General features: G+C 36.7%; 4 protein-coding genes across 5 annotated transcripts; all 4 read right to left on the bottom strand.

Moving 5' to 3' along the window:
- Positions 1–432: 432 nt before the first annotated feature.
- LOC148098485 (uncharacterized) lies at positions 433–1,591 on the bottom strand. The gene is made up of 4 exons (XM_087852494.1): positions 1,528–1,591; positions 917–1,117; positions 802–864; positions 433–761 (listed from the first exon to the last, which is right to left on the bottom strand). The coding sequence occupies exons 1-4, from the start codon at positions 1,589–1,591 to the stop codon at positions 433–435; spliced, it is 657 nt and encodes a 218-aa protein (XP_087708620.1).
- Positions 1,592–4,575: 2,984 nt separating this feature from the next.
- LOC102791802 (uncharacterized) lies at positions 4,576–6,132 on the bottom strand. The gene is made up of 5 exons (XM_035908888.2): positions 6,014–6,132; positions 5,510–5,836; positions 5,120–5,386; positions 4,870–4,968; positions 4,576–4,702 (listed from the first exon to the last, which is right to left on the bottom strand). The coding sequence occupies exons 1-5, from the start codon at positions 6,072–6,074 to the stop codon at positions 4,593–4,595; spliced, it is 864 nt and encodes a 287-aa protein (XP_035764781.2). The 5' UTR covers positions 6,075–6,132; the 3' UTR covers positions 4,576–4,592.
- A 1,071-nt stretch (positions 6,133–7,203) lies between these two features.
- LOC148098484 (uncharacterized) lies at positions 7,204–9,972 on the bottom strand. The gene is made up of 8 exons (XM_087852020.1): positions 9,762–9,972; positions 9,351–9,680; positions 8,991–9,230; positions 8,305–8,391; positions 8,175–8,203; positions 8,010–8,066; positions 7,846–7,914; positions 7,204–7,655 (listed from the first exon to the last, which is right to left on the bottom strand). The coding sequence occupies exons 1-8, from the start codon at positions 9,820–9,822 to the stop codon at positions 7,515–7,517; spliced, it is 1,014 nt and encodes a 337-aa protein (XP_087708146.1). The 5' UTR covers positions 9,823–9,972; the 3' UTR covers positions 7,204–7,514.
- Positions 9,973–11,800: 1,828 nt separating this feature from the next.
- On the bottom strand, positions 11,801–17,493 carry LOC102792381 (uncharacterized). 2 transcript variants are annotated; one of them, XM_006793531.2, is made up of 10 exons: positions 17,328–17,493; positions 16,304–16,639; positions 15,909–16,178; positions 15,656–15,745; positions 15,238–15,348; positions 15,020–15,109; positions 14,900–14,928; positions 13,502–13,558; positions 13,325–13,399; positions 11,801–12,513 (listed from the first exon to the last, which is right to left on the bottom strand). In XM_006793531.2, exons 1-10 carry the CDS (start codon positions 17,380–17,382, stop codon positions 12,397–12,399), a joined length of 1,230 nt encoding a protein of 409 aa, XP_006793594.1. In that variant the 5' UTR covers positions 17,383–17,493; the 3' UTR covers positions 11,801–12,396. The 2 variants fall into 2 exon arrangements, with proteins under 2 accessions (XP_006793594.1, XP_006793593.2); XM_006793530.2 differs by having other exon boundaries at positions 13,325–13,558.
- Between the last annotated feature and the right edge of the window lie 819 nt (positions 17,494–18,312).

Genomic DNA, 18,312 nt, shown 5'->3' with positions numbered 1-18,312 from the left:
ACACATTTGACCACAGAGAAGATTCAGCTTTAATATTTAATGTGGGATTTTCTCTCACCTCTCTTCAGTACAATCAGTTCCACAGCAAAGATTAAAAGTGCTGCTGAAATAACAGCCACGAGGATGTACGGCCACACCAGAGCTGCACCTGAACACAAATATCTGAAGCTTTTCATTTACTGTTCAATGTCTGAGAGGTAGAAAGATTGCAAATATGACATGCATGTGACTTAACAAAAAACTATTCAATCATTGCTTTGAACTCCCCCCCCCCCAAAAAAAAAGAAAGAAAAAGAGAAAAAAAAGAAAATTCACCTGGGTCATCAGTCTGTGTTGTTGTCCTTGTAGTTCTTGTTGTTGTTACTTTTCTTGTTGTTGTTGTTGTTGTTGTTGCTGATGTTACTGTATCTTCATTCAAACAAAAGATCAAATTCAGCTAATTAAAAGTTCTTTCCTCACATCATTTGAAAGTAATTTTCTCAACCGAATCTCTCCTGGTTTCTTACCTGATGACTGGGGCCTGAAGGTAAAAAGCTGCTCTTTGTTTACGCTACACTTAAAGTCAGAGTTAGATATGTGACTGTATGATGACTTTATAAAAGTAACAGCAGCAGAGCAGGAAGACTGTAATGTTTTTATGTTTGAGTAATCTCTATTCAGACCTCCACTGTCATGGATCCACTTCAGTTTGTGTTTACACCGTTCATATGTCCACACAGAGCAGTTTAAAGTCACTTGATCAGTGTTCTTCTGTTCAGTCACTGGTGAAGATAAGTTCCAAGAAAAAGCAAACAAACAAACATTTTTTTTTTAAATAAATGTAATGTGTTAGCATATTGTTTAGTTGTTCACAGCTTGTAAATACTGGTGGTCTGGTGTGGTGTAAATACTCACCGATGACATCAGACAGATAAACCAGTCAGTCTGTCTGATTTGGCTGTTTCTTTGATCTGTCCATGATTAACCAGCTCTACTGCTGGTGTGCTTCTTGAATCAAAGAAGAGCCAGTTGGTAGCGTTGCAGTTATGATGATTCTTCACCACATTTTCACAAGGCAAAGTGACTTTATCTCCATCTCTGACAGTGAAGGAGAGTGAAAGATCTCCACTTAGTGCTCCTGAGAACATGACAAAGAATCAAAAAGGTAACACTGCATGTCAGAGCGCAGATAATTTTGCATAGTTATGCACACATGTTTGCATTTGTATCTTTTTCATTTTCACTAGTGTACTGAGCTGGAAATGTTTTTAAATCTTTCTCTTATACACATGTTGGATGTATCCTTACCAACTGAAGCACAGGTACAGCAATAAAAACACTTTAAGCTAAATAGATTTAACCATCATTTCTCTTCTCTTTTCTCACTTTCTTCTTGAGCTTCTGAAAAATAAGTGTCTCAACTTCCCTGTTATTAGTGAGGTAATACATTTATACAATTCAGAATCTGCTGAGAAGATAAAATCAATAATGTCCACAATGTAAACCTAACTTTTGTAATCTCATTCATAAATGTATCTGTATTCCTACCTGTTAATTGAAGCATTAGTATCACTGATAAAAACATGTGAATCCATCTGAATTCAGCCATCATGCTTCTCTGTCTTTCTCCTTCCGGTTTCTCGCACTAACGACAGTCACAGACTTTAAAGTAGTACTTCTTGTGGCGATGCTGTGGTGACTTCCTGTGGTTGTTATCTCACCACCTCACACTAACTGTTCATAAAAGTTCAGGAAGTCCTTTCTCTGACAATTTCTGATATTTAAAATCAGCAGGTGAACCAAACAATATTAAAACGGTCAAAGGTCACTGCAGGCCGTCAAAGACCCTGTAAATCTAAAATGAACATGTAGAACAGACAACTGAATGTAGCTCAGCAACTTGTAATAATCCCACCGGCATTTGTGAAAGTGATGTGTAAAAGGTCTTAAAAAAAGGGAGAAGATGATAAATGTGTGAAGATTGTTTAGGAAAATTCTTGCAGCTCCTGTTTTTTTTTTCTTCATGTTTTCAGGATTTCTGCTCTGATAATTGTTGGTCGCTCACTGTGTGTGTGAAGTGTTGTTTTTCTGAGAAGTGAAGGGGCAGAGTTGGTGAGAATGTGGGAGTGTTACCTTCAGAAACACAGATGTTTTACACACTAAACGTCTTTTAGACATTTAAACTGAATGTAGCAGCGAACTGTTCTCACAGCTGAGGGTGTTGGTTATTACACCTTCATAAAGTTCAACCTATTGGATCTTTATGGCTCTTGTCTTTGTTGTTAACAGTAAACATTTCAATCATATCATTTTCAGCTCAGACTGTCTCATTAAAACACAAACTGGAACATTAGTGAAGATTTCTGTAAATTTTATTTTCATTCTTTTTTAAAATTTTCATTCTTTTTTTTATTCATGACTGAAAATAAGGCTGACAGCATAGAAACATTAATCTTTTCTTTGCTGTCATCACTGTGTAATCACCATTGTTATGTATTTTTGTGCTTTCCTTGCTTAATGTGAGCACTTCATATTTGGGTTGTATTTCATTGAGCAGTCAGGAGATGCTGTGATGTCTGTCTGTAGCAGCCAAGAAAGTGAAACACTCACTCTCCCACTAAATTATATACTGAGTTCAAGATACAGTTACAACCTGTCACTGTAAGATCAGCAGGTTATTTAGTCTGCAGAATCCAGGATTTACTTAAATTGATCTAAATTGGCAATTGTAGCAACCTATTGGTTGGTAATTCAGTGTGTGCTTACATAAACATGAAATATTACATTTCCAGGGTTTTGACACCCTGCTGTGAACTTTGACCACTATTAAACATTTGATGTATAATTTACTGTGCTGATGTACAGATGCAAAAAAAGTGGTGTCACAGGCTCAACTGTTGTCACTTCATTGGTACATCGTTGCTTCCTCATTAAATCTTATTTAAGTGTTTCTTTCTGAGAACTGAAGGGGAAGTGCTTTGGTGCAAATGTGGATACGACAGCACCAGCATAACTCTGCAGGTTTTAGCCTCTAATGACGACCAGACACAGGTCAGAAAAGCACAGAGTGTCTTTTAGATATTTTAAAGCTGCAGAAGATGAATGATTCTTTACTTTTAAACATTTCAGTATCCAATTATGCTTTTTAGGGGAAAAGTTTACTAGATGTAGGACATGCAAAGTATAAATTATCACCTTCTATAATGAATGAACCAGTTTACAAGATATTTATTTTCAGTAGAACAACACAATCCACAGAATGAAATGTTCACACTCCCTAATGAAAGCATTGACATGAGATAGGATACACAAAGCTGCCACATTAACACTGCAGACAGTCCAAATGAGTTGTTTCAGATATCACAGATGAAGTCATCCTTCCTCTAACTCCCTCGGAGGTCACTTGTCCTTGTATAGATGGGGATAAGCTGTTGGGCAGGTCTCAAAGTTTTGGCATATTTAAATGTACTTTAAAGTCAAATAGAGAAGCTTACATTTGTTTACATTTGTAGTCATGAAACACAAACTCGACACTGGGATGCAGGGAAGTGTTGTCAAAAAGCTCAAAAGGAGAGAAATAAATGAAGATAGAGTGTACTTATGGAACTGGGACAGGTAGGAGTGCTTCTTCTTAAAATACCAGTAGCATGAGAGTTAAAGACTGGAAACAGGACACCAAAAGTGACTAAAGTGTGAGATGCAGAACAGACTTCTGCTTAGAATTTGTATTTATTTTACAGATTGCATTATGTTTAAATCCATTAAACATAACAGTGTGTGTTTGATTGATGATGATTACATCATCATCAATCAAAACTCTTTTAAGTGGAGACCAGATTCAACCACACTTGGATACAAATGACTTTAATTCAGCTTAAATCAGTTCTTCCTCACACAGGCTCATTAAACTAAGCTCAAAAACTCAAAACTAAGTTTCTGCAGCTTGTTACAAACTTGCATGTTCATGTGTTTTGTTTTGGTGAAAAAGAAAGACATGAAAAATGGCTTTGAATTCTTTAACCCATGACTAAAGTGCCTGTAGGAGTGTTTTGGAAATATTAGTGAGACCATGTCTTTCAAGTTCAGAAATGATCAGCAAATGCAGATGTATAATAAAAATGTAGGTATGTATGTTTCTTTTTCCAACAACCATGCTGTACAGGAGGCCTCTGCAGAAAGAGAAAACAACGTGCCAAACATGTGTTCCTATCTTCTTGGTCCAGAAAACCTCCAAAATCTACCCCTGCCTGCTGAAAACTGATGAAAAACACTGGTCACCTGCAAAAAAAAAAAAAAACACAGTACAACGAGAAAGAGCTTTTTACAGCTGATGCAGGCAGGTATTTTAGTTGTTTTAGTATTTTGAGTTGTTGTCCAAACTGTGACTAAAGCAAAAATAACGAGTCTCTTTTTAAAAGCTTCTGCTCCTCGTGCAAATATAAAGTATGTTGATGTGCTGATCTGTGAGATCTGACAGAAGCTGGAGGGTTGGTCAAACAACACCAGAAGATTGGACATTTTCATATTCTATCATCTTTACACACCTGTAAAATACAAAATCATAAACCTGTACTTCCTCATACCTTCAAGTTAGGTTTATAAACCCTTCTTGCTTATATGTGAATATTCTCATCAGCTCTTGTCCAGATGTTGACGACCACAACAGCTGCTATAAGTCCTGCTAAACCCAGAGGCACAATGATGAGCCTGTACCAGCATGAGCCTGGAGACAGAGCACGAAAAGCATGAAAAGAATATTTTAAATGTCATTTTCTGATTGCTTTTGTTTTTTAATGTAGATGAATATAGAGGAAAAAAGTCATCTGAAATAAAAACATTTCATTCTAAAATATAGAAATATTTAATAAAATGCTGATAAATGTTGATTACCTGGTAATTTTGTTGAATCATCCATGATTTCCAGCTCCTTTGTTGTGTTTCCAGTTGTAGTTTCTGATTTAATTGTTGTTGTGGTATTTGATTCCTCACCTGAATAAAATTCAGCGGACTTTTCATTTGGAAACTAAGTTCAGTCAATTACAGCTTCAAATCAATAAAATGAGCAGATATTTTAGGTAATTAGTCAGATTAATGTGAAGTTATTTTGAAAGGTTCTTCAGAATCTCTCCTGGTTTCTTACCTGATGACTGAGTACTGAAGGTAAAAAGCTGCTCTTTGTTAAATTCTGTTGTTACGCTACAGTTAAAGTCATAAGTCGATATATGAGTGTATGCATCATTCAGAAAAGTCACAGTAGCAGAGCAGGGAGACTCCAATGTTTTTAAATTTGAGTAATCTATATCCAGAGCTTCACTGTTATGGATCCACTTCACTTTGTGTTTACACCTTTCATATGTCCACACAGAGCAGTTTAAAGTCACCTCATCAGCTGTCTTCTGTTCAGTCACTGGTGAAGATGAAAGTGAAAGACCAAGTAAGTATAAGTTTCCTTTTTTCAAAATGCAACTTGTCAACATGTTGTTCTAACAGGATGGTTTGAGCTCAAAAATATGGTGTTGCAAATACTCAATGTGAACAACAGACAGATAAACCACAGCATCTAGACCTTGCTGTGTCCCTGATTTGCTTTGAAACTGTCTGCAGGTGTAACGACCAACATCCTCAGCTGTGACCTTCTTTATAGCCAGTGAGCATTCTGCTGTAACACTCAGTCTGTCTGATTCTTTGATCTGTCCAAGATTAACCAGCTCTACTGCTGGTGTGCCTCTTGAATCAGTGAAGATCCAGGTGGTAGTGTCACAGTTGTGATGATTGTTGATTAGATTTTGACAAGGCAAAGTGACTTTATCTCCATCTCTGACAGTGAAGGAGAGCGAAAGATCTCCACTTAGTGCTCCTGAGAACATGACAGAATCAAAAATGTTAACACTACAGAGTGCATCAAACTCAGTTTGCATTGCTCACAGAAACACCACAGCTGTCTGTGCTAAATAAAAACAATACAACTCAAAATTAGAAGTAAGTTTTAGTTTTCACATCCTTAGATGATGTACAGTGTACAACTCATCCTTACCTCCAAACTGAAGCATGAGTACAAAGAACAGAAACATTTTTATCCATCTAAATGTAACCATTATGTCTCTCAGTCTCTCTTTTTTTCTTCTCAGGCTTCTAAAGCATAAATGTGTCTTCTTCCTGTAGTTTTCGATCTATGACTTCCTCATTATGACTTTCAGCTTTCTTTCTAACATTTCTGCTGTTATTCTTATGCAACCAGACTGTCACAGCTTCCATGTTCCTCATTTATTAACAGCCAGAGTTGTTGTTAAAGACACCTAAAATTAATCACTTAGATAGTTACGTAAGGTTTGACTGTCCTGTCCACTTTGCTTACTTATGTAATATGAGAAACTGAATCATAATGCTCAGAGTTTACGCACACCACCAAACCAAAAGGGCTCGTATCAGACGCCACAGATACAATTGCAATGAAATGTATGAAGCGGCACGCACTTTGAAACCCATGTTTTTTCTTTTGCTTGTGTGGTGCAATACCAGTTTTCCTGCTGCGTCGAGTAGAGGGAGTAGCAGGAAATGCATCTTGAGTGGGTGAAACCCACCCATTTGTCCAATTGAAAAGTGTACACAGACGGACAAATTTGCAGGACCATAAATCCCAAAGAGATGATTTTCACAAGGCACAGGGATTTAGATGAGTGTTAATCACATGGTTTATAGCCAAATGTAAAAATGCAGTTTGTTGTTTACCTTTGTGAGTTTATATTGTTTTATGCGTCTATTGTTGAACACTGAATAATTAACTAATTCAACTTTGAAACACACACTCAAACAGTCCTGAGATACAGATGTTTAAATGACTGCAAGCAGAAACAGCTGATGTATCATGTAACTTTTATTATGTCTGAGGATGTTAGATCAGCGGTCCCCAACCCCCGGGCCTCGGACCGGTACCAATCCGTGAGTCGTTTGCTACCGGGCCGCGAGAGTTGAGGCTCAGGTGTGAAATGTATGGTTTTCCGGGTTTTTATCGGTTTTCAGAGTTATTTTGTTATCGTTTTTATCGTTTACTGTGTTTTCCTTGGTCTTTTCACGTGTGTTATGAATAAATTTTCTTTTTTTCGGTACCGGTACTAGTTTTATTTTGTTGTATTTATCCGCGACACCTTAAAGGCCGGTCCATGAAAATATTGGCGGGCATAAACCGGTCCGTGGCGCAAAAAAGGTTGGGGACCGCTGTGTTAGATCATTTCTTCCACTGCTTCAAATTTTGTTATAATGAATATACAGCACCTCCTACTGGATAAAAGGGATTGCTACAGTAATAAATTCTGAACTTTGTCAAACGAGAGGCAATTTATGGATAAAACATAGTGCAACATTGTGTGTTAGAAATGTAAATGAGCAGTATAATATCCTTTATGTTAAACATGGAGAACTTAAGCCTAACAGAAACATTTTTACACAATCTGATACAAATAACAGTTTGAAAAGGGCCTGAGCGCAACCATAACCAGTGTAACGTAAGAAAGCTTATATGAGCTGTAGCTGTTTCGTCAACACGTGTCTCTCACTGGTTTGTTGACGGCAGCATAGAGACTGCTGGGATCACTGGAGGGTGCAGCAGAAGTGATGTGACTTTTCATGGTGATGTAGGTCACTGTGTCATCATCTTCATCATCATCTTGACCCACAACCTGAAAGTGAATACACAAAAAATGAAATAAATCAACACCATAATAATGTAGGGTAAGGCAGATTTGAGAATAGTATTATAATCTTAATATTTATTCTTAACACTCAGATATCAACATTTACCTTGCTCTTTCATGGGAATTTTTATTGTTATTAACTGACATCACCTGAATAACCAATAGGACAGCTTACCTGAGCTTTACTGGTGGTGTTGTCGGTGTAGCTGATGGAGGAATAGGGAACAGCGTATTCAGATTCAGCCTGCACAGATACGACAACATAGAGACTGCTCAGTAATGCTTAGATTCAACATATGGGAGAACAAATACAAGTGGTGAGTAAGTATTTGAGCTCACAGAGTCCTGAATGGTTCCTGGAGCAGACAGAGTCACTGCAGGGTTTAAACTGAGTTCCTGAAACAAATAAAACAGACAAAGAAGCCTCGTAAACACAGCAGACTATAATCACATCAGTGAGAAAGACTCATTACTCGTATATAACATGAAAGTGTTATAACTCACAGCATTTTCATTCATCTGTGATTTGTGTCCTAAAAAAGAGAAAAATCAATTCAAGCTTTTAGAATGAAAGTCCATCCTGGTTTCTGCAGTCTCCCTGGTGATGAAAGCTCAGTCTTGTGAAAGCTCTCACCTTTAACTCTCTTCCATATGATGCTTATGAAAGCACTCATTATGAGTACTGTTAACCCCAGCGCTACAACAATAAACTTCCACACACCTGAAGAAAAAGAAAAACATTAGACACATTATGTCTGCAGGTTCTTGTCTTTTTAAAATCCTGATGTATAAAAATCAAATGTGTTTTAATTTGGTTTTTAGGTTGTATTAAATTACTCGGTTAAGATCATTGTATTTGCTTAAAATGACCAACAAAGAAATATTGTCCTGGTTATAATGTTATTTCACTGAGAGAAATATTTTTTTAAAAAATAAGCTTTTTTAAACGGGAACAGAAAACGAACAGCAGGCTCATTAAGCTGACTTCCCCTTTTCCTTATTTCCATTAATACATCTCCACAGGATGTTTTCTTTTACAGCTTATTTTTGGGAACTTGCTGAAGTGAAGTAAGTGTATCGTGTATAAGAATCTAACGCTGACTGTTGGTAGGAGCAGGCTTCTGAAGTCTGTTAAATTGTGCTTCTTTTGCAGTGCTTTTCTACTTTACCTGACTTCAAAGCACTTTATACAACTCGCCTTATTCACCCAATCATACAAGCACTTTTTCTATGATCATATCCCCCAAAAAATTCTTTCTTTGTTTATAACAGGATGAAGTTATTGTAAGGACTGAAATGTTTAAGTATCCCTTCTCTGACCAGAAGATTGACTGAAGATAAACTCCTGCACGTTTCCACCATGTGTCACTTGGCACTTCAACATCTCAGAGTTCTTGGATGTGTAAATATGATCAGATGTTGCAAAGGTCACACTGCAGGTAGACTGTGACATCCTCAGGTCTTTGTTACCATAGAGCCACTTGACAGTGTATTTACATTCTTTATATGTGGACACAGAGCACTTCAATGTCACTGTGTCGTTATCCTTATATTCAGTTACTGTTAAAAAAAGAGAGAACAAGAATAACATTTACAGTATACTATACTATAGTTATAGTTATTGTAATGTTTCAGTTTGATGTTCTAATAATCTGAAAACATTATGATGGAAATACTCACAGTTAACAACAGACAGCTCAGCTACAGAGTCTGAACCTTCTTTTTGTCCTGATTTGTTGAACCTTCTGCAGGTGTACTGACCAACATCCTCAGCTGTGAGCTTCTTTATAACCAGAGAACATTTTGCTGTAACACTCAGTCTGTCTGATTTATTTTCGGCCCCTTGGTGAATCTTCCCGTCTTCAAACAGTGTTACTACGGCTCTATTTGATTGACTAAAGAGCCAGGTAGTTCTGTCACATTTATCTTGATCATCTGTCACATTTTCACACGACAAAGTGACCTCACCTTCATTCCTGATAATAAACTCAGAGTAGTCAGCTGCTGCTGCTGTGAAGAAAATAATAAAATCAATAATGTCAACATACTAAGTTTTTGTAATCTAATTTATAAACGTTTAAATATTCTTACCTGACAATTGAAGCATTAGTATCACTGATGAAAACATTTGAATCCACCTGAATTCAGCCATTCTCCGTCTTTCTCCTTCCTGTTTCTCACATTAAAAATTAATCTCTGAAATAGTCCTTCTTGTAGAGATGCTGTGTCCACTTCCTGTGATTTATGCTAATGTTATGCTGATAGAGAGGGCCAGGTGAAGAGGACAACTATCTGCTGTTGATGTCCAAGCTGTAACAGATAAGATGTTTTCTTTCTTGCTCTAACACATGTTGGTTCCTCATTGCATTTCTGAAATAGTTTTTCCTCTGAGAAGAAAAAAGGAAGTCTTTTGGTAGGAATGTGAGTACATCAGCAGCAGAATTTTTAGCACTTAATGATGACCAAAAAAAGAAACACAGATCGTTTCCACACTCAGTGTCCTTTAGATATTTTAAAGCTGCAGGAGACCATCTGCATTCACTTTGGACTGTAATATATAAAAAGATCATTTGTGTGGATTCTCAGGACTGTTTGATGAAATGTAATTTAAAAGGTATAATGGGCTAATGGGACAAACCTTTCACTGGAACAGCTGGTACAACATGTGGCTTTTATTATATTACTTTCACTGCAGATTAAACATCTTCACTGCTAAAATTTTAAATTTGGGCTATATGCTTTGAAATCATGGCTGGATAAACGTTCTCAAACACTCTTTAATTTTTTTGTTAATTTATATGCTTTTAAATATATAAATATTTTTTAATCAAGACAGTTACCATAACAGAGCAGGTAAAATTTATTTTTAGGAATTAAAAGCAGTACAAAACAGAGCAGGAATCCCAAGATTCATTACGGGTCATACAGGAGAGTTTTTCTCATAACAATTGCGGACGAAGCGGGAGTTAATGCGGAAGAGGAACACACTTTTAAATGCAAGTAAATGAAAATCTGGTGGTACAAAAGTTAAATTTTTTTAGTGGTTGTGTTGTTAGGCTTTGGGCCTTTGCTTATAATGTTTTTTTTTAAATTATAATAATCTAAAAATGGCCCGTTAACATTCTTGTATGGTGGGTTGGTTTTTCATGTATTGCCGCTTACACACAGTGAAGAGGAGAAAATGATCATCTCTTCTTTCTTTCTTTACCCTGAGTCAAGATTGTTCTACTTTAAGAGAGATGAGTGGATAACTGAATGGGAGACAGAAAGCCCGTCATCAGTTGCCTTTAAGGCTAGCTTCAGTTATAGCAACAGCAAATGAATGCTCTAATTCCCCTGCACAATGTTGCTGAAGTCAATAAAAATGGTAACAAGGCAAATTAATCACTGTGGAAAAAAGGAAAAAGAAATTTATACCGTTATTGGAACAAACTATGGAAAATAAAAACATTTAATGGCAGATTATTATTGCTTTTACTTACACTTATTATTTAATCTACTCCTCTGTTTACGGAGTTTATATTTTGGCCTTTATAATGGTTTGGATGTCAATACCAAACATTTAGAATCAGAAAAATAAAGTAAAATGAAATCTTACAATACAGGTTTTTTCTGCTAATTTTTCCCCCCCAATGTATTAATTTTTGCCAGATAAACCTTGTTCCTTTCCTCCTTCTTTTATTAGGTACACTTCCTTTTTCTTCATGCTTGCTTCTTTCTTGACACACATGCAACACAGCTGAGCCTGAACTGTTATGCTCATACGAAACAGACAGGCAGCGCTTATGGTGACAATTCTAGAGTCTATTAGGGTCCTTCAACCAACAAAATCCCATGTGAAGTGTGTGAAATGGTAGCTGACATTGCTACTGTTTTCAAAATACAAATATAAAATATGACAAAAATGTGATTCATGAATGAATAAGTTGTCCTAATGTAGTTATCTTAAGCAAACATTGCTTACTTGCTTGAGGCAATGAATTTGCATATATACATATACATAATATATATGCATATATATACCAAAAAAATAAATAAACAAAATACAACAATAAGTGTCATGAACCAGCTGTGTGCTAGGAGAAGACCCAAATGCAGACTCACAGAGGCAAAGAGCAAACTCAAAAAACCACAGCTTTATTTGCTGGCTGGGAGAAACAATACAAAACTACACTGGAAAAATAAACTAAGCACACAGAGAGGTGCACACAGGTAAACACACACCGTACAACACCGCATAGAACAAGGAAAACACAGGGCTTAAATACATTGAGGGATAACGAGGGTAACTAGACATGGGACACAGGGAAGGCAAAGTAACAGGAACCCTTTACATGAAATACAATAAACAAAGAACATAACTAAAACCAACAAAAACACTGGGTCAGAGACCCAGTACCGTGACAATAAAACTCACGTGCTGGAGCCTTTATTGGCTGCTTGGGATTTTACATAATGGAAAAACACTTTTTAATATCATCATTTAAATCAGGCCTAAACTGCAGATATACAAACACATATATGTAGACTGATAAAGCAATAAACAATCTATGAAAAAATATAGTGCAACAATCTGTGTTAGAAATGAAAAATTTAAATACAGATTATATTATCACTGTTGTTAAATCCTGGGAACTTTAGCAAAACAGAAATCCTCTTTCATTACACAAGAATGGAAAGAAAGAAGTTATCAAAGAAAAAGAGATTCTGCGTTTTTTCCTGTTTTTTAGTTTTTTGGTTTGTTGATGCTAGCATAGAGGTTGTTGGGAGCGGGTCCAGGAGAAGAGACTGGACATATAATGTAGGTCAAAGCTTCACCCTCTTCATCGTCTTTATGGGGAACCTGAAAAAGAATACACAGCTCTTTTCTTTTTTTCCTTTTTGTTTCCTAACCTGCCCTGTCTGGGAGCTTTAACAAACTTTTTTTTGTTACAAACACATTTACTTTACCAAGAAGAATTCTACTCTCTACGGCTCCTCTTGTGAGCCAATTTCTTTTTATTTTAATATTTTTTGTTTTTACATATGAACAGATGAGGACAAAATTACTAGCCTCTCAATGAAATGTAAAATTTTTGTCAAAATTTCCCAAGGGTTTTTCTTTAAATCAAACATAAATAATTTCCTCTTGCACACCATAACATAACTATTTCAGAAAAACACAAAAATGTCCATGTTCAATATTTTCACTTCACTGAAAAGTTTTGAGCCAGAGGCCGGCCGTCTAGGAATGTAACCAGAGCAGACCCCACTACATGAACATGCTTTGCATTATCTTTATTCATTGGTTGCTGTACAAACCCTTAGCTGCAGCTTCTTTGCGCACAGCCTGACACACCAACAACCACGACAGGAGTTAGCCCACACTTTAAATTGGCGAGGTGTCTTGCCGCTCAGGTGCATCCACCACCCCTGCAGCGGCACTGCAGACCACGCCCTGCCACAAGGTTCTTACTCCTTACTATATATGGATGCTTGGCCAGGGTTCCTCTGCTTAAAGAGTGAGAACGTGTTGCACCAGAGGATACCCCAGGAGACAGGTCAATAACTACGCCAGATCTTCCAGCCATGTGCCCTAAAACCAATGGGTAAGCAGTAACTACCGACAGGGATCAGTAGGAGGAGAAATCCCGCAACCTGAACAATCAAATTACCTGAAGACCTGGACAGCTGTAGGTGGTCTCAGTGTAGCTGAGGGAGGCGTAGAGAACAACATCTTGAAGATCAGCCTGCACAGTGAAGACAACATAAAGACTGCTCAGTAATGTATAAAATGCAGATTCAACATATAAGCGAACAAATACATGTGGTGAGTAACTGTGTGATCTCACAGATTCCTGAATAGTTCCTGGACCAGACGAAGTTACTGCAGAGTTTAAATTCTGTTCCTGAAACAAACAGGCAAATATGTATTTTTTATATATATATATATATATATATACAGTGTTGGGGAGTAACGGAATACATGTACCGCCGTTACGTATTTAAAATACAAAATATGAGTAACTGTATTCCGTTACAGTTACCGTTTAAAAAGATGGTATTTAGAATACAGTTACTTTGTTGATATAAATGGATTACACGGCGGTACTTCCCTGTTTCATATTGTGGCAGGTCAGGACTGTTTGGGTTTTGTTTGACAGCTATGTTCTGTTGTTCCAGGCGGCAGCGTTACGGTTGCCATGGTTACAGGGTGACGCTCTAGCTCTGCGTGTTTCCTGGGTGAGAGAAGCCTTTTTGTTGTTGTTGTGCTAAGCTAATAGGCAGAATGCTACAGGTATAGCTCTAAAGAATGTAGCATCATAGGCAGTGTAGTCCGTGCTGCAGGGAGAATGGACTGTCATACACGTTATGTGTCTGTGAGCGAGGGAGGGAGAAAAAGGAAAAGTACGAGGAAAAGGAAAAAACGGGAGCTGGAAGCATGTAAATATAATAATTACCACTGCAGCCAAGAAGAGTGCCTGACGAGCCCAGTTGTAAGTAAGCTATTAAGACTCGACTGTACACTGTGTTCGTGTTTTCCTCTGAAACAATAAGTCCCGTTGGAGCAGCCTTTCAACGCCTCTCTCTGTCTCTCGCTAGCAAAGTTGACTCAGACAACAAAGTAAAGCTAGTTTTCAGCTACGAGCCCGACACAGAACCCACCGTATTAGCCAGAGGTCCCTTTACTACGGTTCGGAGCCGCGGACCTTCAGTAACAGTAATAAATCACAGCAATAGTACATTCATGTAGTTGTAAACAGCAGGATAATATATTAAGTAATCCAAAGTATTCAGAATACGTTACTCTCATTGAGTAACGTAACGGAATACGTTACAGAATACATTTTGGGACATGTATTCTGTATTCTGTAATGGAATACATTTTAAAAGTAACCTTCCCAACACTGTGTATATATATATATATATATATATATATATATATATATATGGCATAGATATGGATATTCATTGATCCTTATGTGAGCTTTTATCAGATTTGCCATGAATCAGTGTTTTGATCCTGATGAGTGCCGCCTCTTCATGAGGAGAACTGTGAGCTCTAAAATTTCTGTATAATCCGTCATGTTTGTGTTATTGGGAAAGGTTGTTTGATTGCAGACATTCCAGCTTAATTTTCTATTTATTATCTGTCTTGTCCTAATGTGTCGTGCTGTTTTGTTGTTCTCGTGGCTCAAATGAAGGAAAAAATCAAAAATTATCTGTTTCATTCTGATTAATAAACTCACCATGTTTTCATCCATCTGTGCTTTTTTCCCTAAAAAATAGAAAATAAGGAGTCAACTTTAACTTTCACAAACAGAATCCAGGTTTATCAACCTTTCTGTTTATATGTGAATAAATCCCACCAGCTCTTATCCAGATGCCGACGACAACAACAGCTGCTATAAGTGCTACTAAACCCAGAGCCACAATGGCAAGCCTGTACCAGGACCAGTCTGGGAAGAGAGTGAAGACATGAAAAGTATATTTTAAATGTATGCTTAAGTACATGATCTGAAATATCAGTGCATGCCTTTAATATTTACCGAAGTCTGTAGAAAGAAAGCGATATTGTTGCCATTACCTGGTAATTTTCTCAAACCATTCATGATTTCCAGCTGTTTTGTTGTCAGACCTCCTTTAATGCCAGATTCAGTCATTATTTCCAATTTAATTGTTGCTGCTGCATATATTTCTTCACCAAAAACAAAAGAATAAAATTGAGAGGATCTTTCATTCTGTATGTTCTATAACAGTTAAATGATTTGTTTATGTATCTTCATCTGAACAAAGAAACAAAACTCTGGCAACTACTCAATAGGAAGCTGTAAGAGTTTGCTTTGTATATGTAATATTGTAAATTAAAACCCATAAATGAAGTCATTACTAACACCAGTCTGAATGACTTTTGATTAAACTTTGCTCATTCACTAACAACAACTAACATTTTCTTCTAAAATTCAGAAAGAAAAAGACTTGATACAAAATATTGTTGACATTACCTGGTAAATTTGTTGAACCATCCATTTCCAGCACTTTTATTGTAGTCATTGTGTCTAATTTAACAGTTGTTGCTGTATTTGTTTCTTCACCTGAACAAAAAACTAAATTCAGTGGCCCTTTCATTAGAAAACTTTCTGTACATTCAGTCGATTAAATCTTCAGATTAATAAAATATGATAATACCTTAGGTACTTAGACAAAATAATGTGAATTCATTTAATAAGCTCTTCAGAACCTCTCCTGGTTTCTTACCTGATGAATGATGGCTGAAGGTAAAAAGCTGCTCTTTGTTATTTTCTGTACTTTTTAAGCTACACTTAAAGTCAGAATTTGATATGTGACCATATGTAAGGTTCAGAAAAGTCACTGTAGCAGAGCAGGAAGACTGTGATGTTTTTAAATTTGAGTAATCTCTATCCAGATCTCTTCTGTTATGGATCCACTTCACTTTGTGTTTACACCGATCAAATGTCAACACAGAGCAGCTTAAAGTTACTTTATCAGCGTTCTTCTTTTCGGTCACTGGTGAAGATGAATTGCAAGAGAAAAACAAAGCAAGAACACATATATATTTCTTAAATGTAATGAAAATATGCTGTTCCAATGACACCACTTGAACTAAAATATATTGTGATGTAAATACTTACTGACGACAACAGACAGATAAACCACAGCATCTGGACCTTGCTGTCTCCCTGGATTGCCTCTAAACTGTCTGCAGGTGTAACGACCAACATCCTCAGCTGTGACCTTTTTTATAACCAGTGAGCATTCTGCTGTAACACTCAGTCTGTCTGATTTGGCTTCTTCTTTGATTTGTCCATGATTAACCAGCTCTACTGCTGGTGTGCCTCTTGAATCTCTGAAGATCCAGGTGGTAGTGTGACAGTTGTGATGAATGTTGATCCGATTTTTACAAGGCAAAGTGACTTTATCTCCATCTCTGACAGTGAAGGCAAGCGAAAGATCTTCACTAAGTGCTCCTGAGAACATGAAAGAGAAACAAAAATATTACCATTACTTGTGCAAATGCAGATAATTTACATTCTTGTGCACAGAAAAAAATGTGTGCACCAAACTCGCTCTAACAAAAGCACAGCTGTCTACATAAAGATTTCAGAATAAAGTAAATCTGAAAAGAAGTTGGAAAAAAATTTCTTACATGTTAAATGTATCTTTACCTTTAAACAGAAGCACAACACCCCCACCCCACCCCCCAACATTTTAATACCTGTAGGTACATGTAGATCTTCCTTTCCTACAGTTGTATTATGCATAATGCACTGTGAGCCTGGTTTGAAGTAGAAATGCTGAGTAGGGAAAACAGTGTCCCATGTGTCACAGTGGCCAAAAATATATTATATCAAATGGTAAATGGGCTAGTTCTCAAAGCACTTTATATGCTTTTTGTGGTTTAACACATGAAATAGAAATTTTTTAGGGTGGTTTAGCTAAACAATTCTCATATTTCGCATAAATCGCATAATTTTGTGCAATTACTGTTGATTTAAAAAGTAAAGAAATATAAATAATTAGACTGGACTAAAATAAAGTCTTTACTCTAATATGCAGTGTCTTAGTTTATTTTCAGATTTGAAAATGTATTTTTAAAATTTGTTGTTGATATTAAGTAAAAATTAGGTTTTAGAGTATTTGTAAAGGTTACCTTACCTGAATAAAGAAGCAACAAAAACAGAGAAATGCTGAATAATTTGTGATCAATCATCGCCTTTTGTTCTGGTTTTCCTTCTCAGCTTGTCACAACTGCAACTTGCAAACTCTGTTGTACTTGTCAAAGACAAATGTCTATCTTCTTTACTTCCTGTCTCCTCCTCATTCACGCTGTGGTTATTTTTAATGTTGGTAGGTCATATGAATTCCCTTCGTTTTTACAAACATGTAGATATGAAAGAAAAAATGAACATACATCCTTCTTTAACCAAACTGAGACAGCAGTCTTACTTACTTTAATGGAGGTAAATTAGAGTAAATCTTCAGGATATTAAAATATGTGCTGTAGAGGTTTATCTCCACTGAAGCCACAGCACACTTCCTGTCCACTGCCATATATAGAAATATGTACTTGTACCAGCAATGACATTACATTGTGCAGTGTGACATTCTGTCTTGTGCAAACTCATATTGCTTCAGTGTTTATTAAACAACAGAATCCATGCTGATGACAGTGATCAAGACTGTGCTCTCAATGATTTACCTTGTTTGCTGGTGCTGATGTAAAGACCAGTGGTAACCGTAGCATCAAATGTGTAAACCTGAGATTGTGTTGTAATAATGTTACATTGTACATGAAAGCTGTATTGGATCTGATTGCCTAATTTCGTAGTGTTCAGCATGGTGATGGCTTGCTTGGGGATAAAATCTGTTGCTTAGTCTGTTAGTTTCAGGTAGTCATTCAAACAGTACATGACCAGGGTGAGCTGGGTCTTGAAGGATTCGAATGTTCTTGAGACAATAGGAGCTGTGCAATTTTTCAAGTGAGGGGAGAGGACAGCTGACTATCTGCTAGTGGTCCCCAACCTTTTTTGTGCCACGGACCGGTTTATGTCCGACAATATTTTCACGGACTGGCCTTTAAGGTGTCAACAAAATAAAACCATTACCGGTACCAAAAAAAAAGAAGATTTATTCATAACAC

Source organism: Neolamprologus brichardi, chromosome 15 (assembly GCF_056152115.1).
Source record: "Neolamprologus brichardi isolate AB-2024 chromosome 15, ASM5615211v1, whole genome shotgun sequence".
Classification (NCBI taxonomy): domain Eukaryota; kingdom Metazoa; phylum Chordata; class Actinopteri; order Cichliformes; family Cichlidae; genus Neolamprologus; species Neolamprologus brichardi.
This window is presented reverse-complemented; position numbering and strand designations above follow the sequence as displayed.

Bases quoted from the DNA above. Each gene is read 5' to 3' on its own strand.
- LOC102792381 (XM_006793530.2), bottom strand. From the start codon at position 17,382: ATGATTGATCACAAATTATTCAGCATTTCTCTGTTTTTGTTGCTTCTT. The intron at 16,179-16,303 runs GTAAGTATTTAC...CATCTTCACCAG, and splicing joins TTATCTGTCTGTTGTCGTCA to TGACCGAAAAGAAGAACGCT. The intron at 13,559-14,899 runs GTGAGTTTATTA...TGTTTGTTTCAG, and splicing joins CACAGATGGATGAAAACATG to GAACAGAATTTAAACTCTGC.
- LOC148098485 (XM_087852494.1), bottom strand. From the start codon at position 1,591: ATGATGGCTGAATTCAGATGGATTCACATGTTTTTATCAGTGATACTA. The intron at 1,118-1,527 runs GTAGGAATACAG...TCATGTTCTCAG, and splicing joins ACTAATGCTTCAATTAACAG to GAGCACTAAGTGGAGATCTT. The intron at 865-916 runs GTTTATCTGTCT...CCAGACCACCAG, and splicing joins CAAATCAGACAGACTGACTG to TATTTACAAGCTGTGAACAA.
- LOC102791802 (XM_035908888.2), bottom strand. From the start codon at position 6,074: ATGGTTACATTTAGATGGATAAAAATGTTTCTGTTCTTTGTACTCATG. The intron at 5,837-6,013 runs GTAAGGATGAGT...TCATGTTCTCAG, and splicing joins ACTCATGCTTCAGTTTGGAG to GAGCACTAAGTGGAGATCTT. The intron at 5,387-5,509 runs TTGAGTATTTGC...CATCTTCACCAG, and splicing joins TTATCTGTCTGTTGTTCACA to TGACTGAACAGAAGACAGCT.
- LOC148098484 (XM_087852020.1), bottom strand. From the start codon at position 9,822: ATGGCTGAATTCAGGTGGATTCAAATGTTTTCATCAGTGATACTAATG. The intron at 9,681-9,761 runs GTAAGAATATTT...TTTTCTTCACAG, and splicing joins ACTAATGCTTCAATTGTCAG to CAGCAGCAGCTGACTACTCT. The intron at 8,067-8,174 runs GTGAGTTATAAC...TATTTGTTTCAG, and splicing joins CACAGATGAATGAAAATGCT to GAACTCAGTTTAAACCCTGC.